Source organism: Trachymyrmex cornetzi, unplaced genomic scaffold (genome assembly GCF_001594075.2).
Source record: "Trachymyrmex cornetzi isolate Tcor2-1 unplaced genomic scaffold, Tcor1.1 scaffold700, whole genome shotgun sequence".
NCBI lineage: Eukaryota > Metazoa > Arthropoda > Insecta > Hymenoptera > Formicidae > Trachymyrmex > Trachymyrmex cornetzi.
In genome coordinates this window covers 20,597-26,851 of record NW_017300027.1, presented here as the reverse complement: position 1 = coordinate 26,851, position 6,255 = coordinate 20,597, and the positions used below count along the sequence as shown (strand labels likewise).

At 30.9% G+C, this 6,255-nt stretch overlaps 1 protein-coding gene and 1 long non-coding RNA gene across 3 annotated transcripts in view; one reads left to right on the top strand and one right to left on the bottom strand.

Annotated features, from left to right (window-relative positions):
• Positions 1–5,086, top strand: part of MTA1-like (metastasis associated 1-like) — a 15,226-nt gene extending 10,140 nt beyond the window's left edge. For both annotated transcript variants that reach the window (XM_018517599.1, XM_018517598.1), the window contains 3 exons: positions 3,220–3,366; positions 3,785–4,040; positions 4,389–5,086. In XM_018517599.1, the coding sequence (XP_018373101.1) occupies positions 3,220–3,366; positions 3,785–4,040; positions 4,389–4,530 (545 nt within the window). In that variant the 3' untranslated portion in view covers positions 4,531–5,086. The remainder of the gene's footprint in view (positions 1–3,219; positions 3,367–3,784; positions 4,041–4,388) is intronic.
• Positions 1–5,159, bottom strand: part of LOC108767629 (uncharacterized) — a 7,635-nt gene extending 2,476 nt beyond the window's left edge. Inside the window, exons 1-2 of the long non-coding RNA XR_001940442.1 lie at positions 5,085–5,159; positions 1,871–1,872 (exon numbers count right to left, since the gene is read on the bottom strand). This is a non-coding gene — a long non-coding RNA (uncharacterized LOC108767629). The remainder of the gene's footprint in view (positions 1–1,870; positions 1,873–5,084) is intronic.
• Positions 5,160–6,255: the final 1,096 nt, after the last annotated feature.

The window sequence follows — 6,255 nt, the reverse complement described above, 5'->3', positions numbered from 1 at the left end:
ACGCACGCACGCACGCACGCACGCACACACACACACACATACACACACTCAATAGAGCAACGTTTCAGCTTTAAGAATCTGTTTTTTTAATTCCAGTACGATGATTTTTAATGGAGTTATGAGCAATCAAAGTCGAATGCTCCTTTTTACTTAACTCGCCAATAACTGAAGAACAAAAAATCGTAGAAACATTTTTAAAAAACGATTTTGTAAGGAAAACTCCAAACTTTCATGATATAGATAGTCAAAAATTTTCGCAATTTTTTTTGGCAGACCCACAAAGTGAGAAAAAAATTTTCCTTCTTTTCAGTTCGTAGTTTTCTATATATAAAAATTACAAAACTCACATAAATTCAAAAAATATAGTCACCATTCAAAAGTAGAGATTTCAAGCTTTAAAATCATTTTTTAAATTTAAATTTTCTTTGTTTTTAACGAAGATATTGTATATATAATTTTGAGCTAACAAAATGCCGCAAAACTTTTCCTTCTCTATCCAATATTAAGGGAAAATTATGCTATAAAGTTTTAAATATGTTCCAATTTTATTAGTTATGAAAGATTTAAATAAACTTATAGAATCTTAATAAACTAAATATATTAAATAATGATATATTTAATTTAAAAATAATAACTTTGTTTCCAGATACTTGTTTCATTCTTAAGTTATTTCAGAGTTTCTGAATTTAGATGCTATTGTTAATAGAACTTTGTTTGTTCTCTTCTCTGCCGAACGTGTTGAAACGTGTATTCTTAACGATATCGTTTTTAAAATTCAAAAGTGCCTTTAAATTTAATGGAATATTAAATAATGAAAGTATCACCGTCACAGGATAATATATTCAAAATAATAAAGTGCTAATCCTTAGATACCATTCTATACAATTTTAATCAAATCTAAAACAGACTACTAGCTTGCTGCTCAGTATTTAAAAAAAATTCACTTTTTTTTCTCTATTTCGAATACAAAACTCATTATTCTCACTTTTTTTGGGAGCACTGAGCCAGCGGCAAGCTTGAATTTTTGTATCATAAAAAATTTATGTGTCATAAAAAATTAGAAATCAGATAAAGTAAGTATAAGACTTTTCGAGATGGTACACTGAGAAAAAAATGCTGTTGACCCAATTAAAGTCTATATTACGGGCTGTCACTAACATAAGTAATTAATTCATGTATATTGTTTATTGACATAAAGGCCTTATTATTGAAATAATAATTTATGCCTTTATGTCAATATAAATATACATAAACTAATTACTTATGTTAGTGACAGCACGTAATATAGACTTCAATTGAATCAACAGCATTTTTTTTCAGCGTAGTCTCAACATTTTTCGATAAGTAATAAATGAAATTCTTATAAAATTACACTAGTTTACAGCAAAAAATTACTTTGGACCGGACTACGTGTCTTTTATAGATTTTTGAATGCTGAAAACAATGCCGCAAGTGAAAAAATTCTAGCATGTCGGATTTCCAAGATAATTGAGGTTTAATACTTAAAAAATAGCTTTTTTTGCAATATTGGACATTTTTTAACAAAGAAAGTTAACGTTATCTTGAAATTTCGATCAGGAGTCATGAATGTATTGTGCATCCTCTATAAAATGCATTTTTTTAAATTTCAATACCTTATTTTTTAGCCATGTTATGAACGATTAAAGATAGGAACTATTTTGAATATGGTGACTCCGGCAGCGTCATGTTTGTATGCGGATTAATTTCTTAGGGTCACATTTTGATAACTGTACCTTAATACTTTTATGTACAGAGAATTATGAGACTAATCCATTCGTGTAATAAAATTACATCGTTGTTTAAAAAAAAATGCAATTAACAATATGCAACTACATATCTTTCATAAAACAACTCTCTCTCCCCTCTTTCTCCCCTCCCCTTTCTCTCTTTTTCCCTCCCCCCCCTCTCTCTCTATGTGTGTGTGTGTGTGTGTGTGTATGCGCGTGTTGTTTTAAAATGATTTTAGCGTTACCGCATGCGCATATGACGTTGCCGCGGTCCTCAAAATAGCTCTTATCTTTAATCGTTCATAACATGGCTAAAAAGTAAGGTATTGAAATAAAAAATAATGTATTTTATAGGGGATGAACAATACATTCATGACTCCTAATCGAAATTTCAAGATTAACGTTAACCTTCTTTATTAAAAAATGTCAAATATCGCAAAAAAGCCATTTTTTAAGTATTAAACCTCAATTATTTTGGAAATCTGACGTGCTAGAATTTTTTTGTTTGCGGCATCGTTTTTAGCATTTAAAAATCTATAAGACACGTAGTCCGGTCCAAAGTAATTGAAAAAAAAATTTTTTGTAAACTAGTGTTATTAATAAAAGTGTGACAATTGTCTGTCATATTGGAAATATTACTTTATCATTGTATTAATTAACCAACACGCTTGATTATTTTAATTACATACATACACAATAATACAGGATGTTTCTTTTAACTCGATTATTTAAAATATCTTCGTTGTTTTTAATGATACGAGAAAATACGAAAGAAAAAAGTTGGTCGATTTGAAGGAACATATATTATGATGAGCAAGAAATTTTTCTCAAGATCATATTTGTTTATGCTTCAAGATCATCTCCACTTTTTTATGGAATTGTATGATTTTTGTTACACATTACAATATGATTCTTCTAATTATTCTGCATATAAAAGCATTAAGGGAATGGTATCAAGAAACCAATAGTTTACGAGAATAAAGTATTTTATACTTTATTCTGGCATATATGACATAAAATGTTATAAAGTGTAAATAACTCTAAAAACTATTAATTTTTTGATAATCGTACCTTAATACTTTTATGAACAAAATAATGAGATGAATCAACTGGTGGAAAGAAAACACATAATTTCTTTAAAAAAATATGTATGCAAATGGATAATTTTTTAAATAAGCAACTATGTGTGTTTTCTTTCACCAATTGATTTATCTCATTATTCATAAAAATATTAAGGTACGATATTATATAACGTGATATATACAACGGGAACATATAAATATAAATATTTTTATTTCTTGTGTTGTGTGAAATAATTTTATACAATGTGGAAAGAAATTACACTAAACAAAGTATTTTATCACTGATAGAGATATGGTGAAGCTCACAGTTCAGTTCATTATCTTTATATACATGTGCATGTGTGTGTGATACACATTATTATTTGGTAACATAAAGTATAACGTTGTAGACGGCAGTCTTTTGTACGAGAGGGTACCAAATAAACCTGAAGTGGACAGGCTCACATTGACGCCACCCCAGCTCCAGCCTGTCATGTCGACCCAACAAAATATCTTGAAACGCCCAAGATCGTTCGACGAAATTAACGGTTCAGATGGTAAGTTTCATTATTTTAATTCGCACTATTTTATTGGTGATTAATAATAATAAGAATCAATTATCGAATAGAGACAAAATGTTTTATTTTTATATTTATAAAATATTTTATTAAATTGTTATAAGTAATAAAAAGATTTGTGGGTAATAAAATGACTTGTATATCTCTCTCTTTACGTAGAATTATTAGCGGAAAGGATCGTAAACCAGTAACGATTATTAACTGATAAATAGGATTTTTGAAATTGTACACTAGCATATGTTAAATAAATAGGAAATCATATTTTTGATATCAAGCGATATTAAGTGATATCAAGTGACATTGCGATATCAAGCTGATCGTTAACATGTTGTAAAAAAATTGATTGTACTCAAGGATTCTTTAAAATTGTCGCGAGTCTTTATTTACTCGTTTTTAGGTATCGCTCTGAACGCAGGGCTTCCTTCTGGTGCACCGCCTGCGAAAAGAGCTCATCATCCACAGCAACTGCATCCGAAGCATACGCTGGAACATCCCGCGCCCGCAGTTCTTCCTCTCGCGCCGCCTCTTAACGGCAGGGCCTCTCATCCGCTGCCTCATGGTCCGCCGTTGTCCAGAAGTAACGCACGTAAGCAAGTCATGTCGTGGATGGATGCACCCGATGACGTCTACTTCCGTGCCACCGAACAGATCAAGTTAGTATAAAAGTCAGATGGAATATTGAAGATAAACATAAACCAATTTCGAAGAAAATTCATGTAGAGCAGTGTATAAGTGTGAAGAAGTCTTTAATCTCTGTTTGATTATAAATTTATCAATTATTGAAAAAGATTAAAAAAAAAGATTATATGCAAAAAGGAACGGATATATTATTTGCGATTTGTTTATTCTCATTTCTTCAATTCGATTTTTATGTTTCTTAATATTTATAAATTTTGGTATAAGAATTTTTTATCTTTATCGCAATATTCTAGTAGTTGCGATTATAATGTAACGTATACATTTGGTATTTGTGCTAATTCTTTCGATTTATCAAATTGCAGAAGAGCTCGAAGAGCTCTGTCTTCGGTGGAGTTACGAAGAGCAGCGCGCAAACCATGGCGCAGAATGTCGCTCCCCCTGAATCCACCGCTTCACCTCCAAAGAGCAGGTCGTCAAGACGAAATGGTTGTCATCTTGGATTGAATCCACATAAACAAGATGAACTCAAGCGAATGATACTGTATGTCGGTTCGCTAATTGCGAGACATGACTCTGTTAACGTAACTTTAACAAGTGAAACTACATTTAGTGAAAAGGTCACAGTTTCGTGTATTGTTATCAGCAGTTGCGATGGATCGAAACAACAATCACTAACTTAAAAATCGAAAGATCCTAAAAGCTTTTCTATGAAAAACTTCTTCTCATGGAAGCTGAGCAAGTCGTGGTAATAAAAAAAGGCCTTGCTTGACCGACGAACATGCATGTTGAATAATCCAGAACATCGTTGAACGACTTTACTACTTACTGAAGAATTAATGTTCAGCGAACTAAGTCATACAACGTGAAACATGATTTTCTATTCGTATTAATTATTGTTGTTATTAATAATAATTATTAATTGAATGTACATATACATTATACTACACGTAGCCATGTAACACACGTACACACCCAGCTCATTTAACACGACATACATATATTGCCGTCATACACATGACACACGTAATATACACACATATACACATACACACACATACACACATTTAATATATACATGGACACATCCACATACTGAAAAGGTATGAATTTAATAGCGATAAAAAATATTGGCCGATACCTGCGATTAAGCTCATGAATAGCTGTGCACAGAAAACACAACAGTGATATAACTTTTGATTAACATTTGGAACAAGTATATTTCTAAGTATAATATACTGGCGTAATATAACATTATACTTTGAATGTACTTCGAGATCTGCATCAATATGTTTTTCAAAGTTATTAAGTATTGTATTTTCTGGACACAACCAATGTTACGGCCATGCAGGTAACAGAGACGAATGTTTGATCGGAAGCGAATGTGTAAGAGAGTGCGAGAGAGTGCGAGAGAGTGCGAGAGAGAGAGAGAGAGAAAGAGAGAGAATATATATGTAATCGGACGAGAGAATATGTAATCGAGTGAGAAGGCATGAATTAGTACGTATGGGAGACAGAAAGAAGGAATGCTCATTGTGAATATTTTTATTAAATTTTCAAATTTGATGACTTCCGTCTAAAAAATTAATAAATAAATATAAGCATAAGTGAAAAAATATCTTAATCATATACTCGGCTGCATCGTTGATTCTTGTTCCAAAAATTAACTACATGAAGTTTTGATATTGTGATATCATCGTCATTGAGAAATTCTGTGTTTAATAAATTGTCTTGATGCATTCCCTACTTCCTATTCCTGAAGCATCTACATAATTATAAATCTCTCATTTTTACGCTGTATTACATCGCGATTATCATTTTGATTATTTCGATAATCTTTGAAAGTCTGTGTCGTAAATAGATATTGAATTGCATTTAAATCATCTCGTGTTTCTCACGTCAAAAATTAAGATTTTATATTATAAAAGATAATATATTATATTAAAATTAAGATTTTGTTCTTTGTTTTGCATGCGAAGGATAGTTTCATAAAATGCTCGAGTATATTCGCATATTTGATACAAATCAGTCACGCTCCAATAGGACCACTAGACCACACATCAATACATAATTTTATTCAAGATCAAAGCTCACGGATGTTAATAGAACATTAATTGATTATTGACAATTAAATTTAAATAAAATAAAATCTTTCATTCATAAGAGAAAGAATGGAAAGATAAATTTTGCCTGTGATCGATATAACAACATCCTAGTTACCCTTTGAAAAAT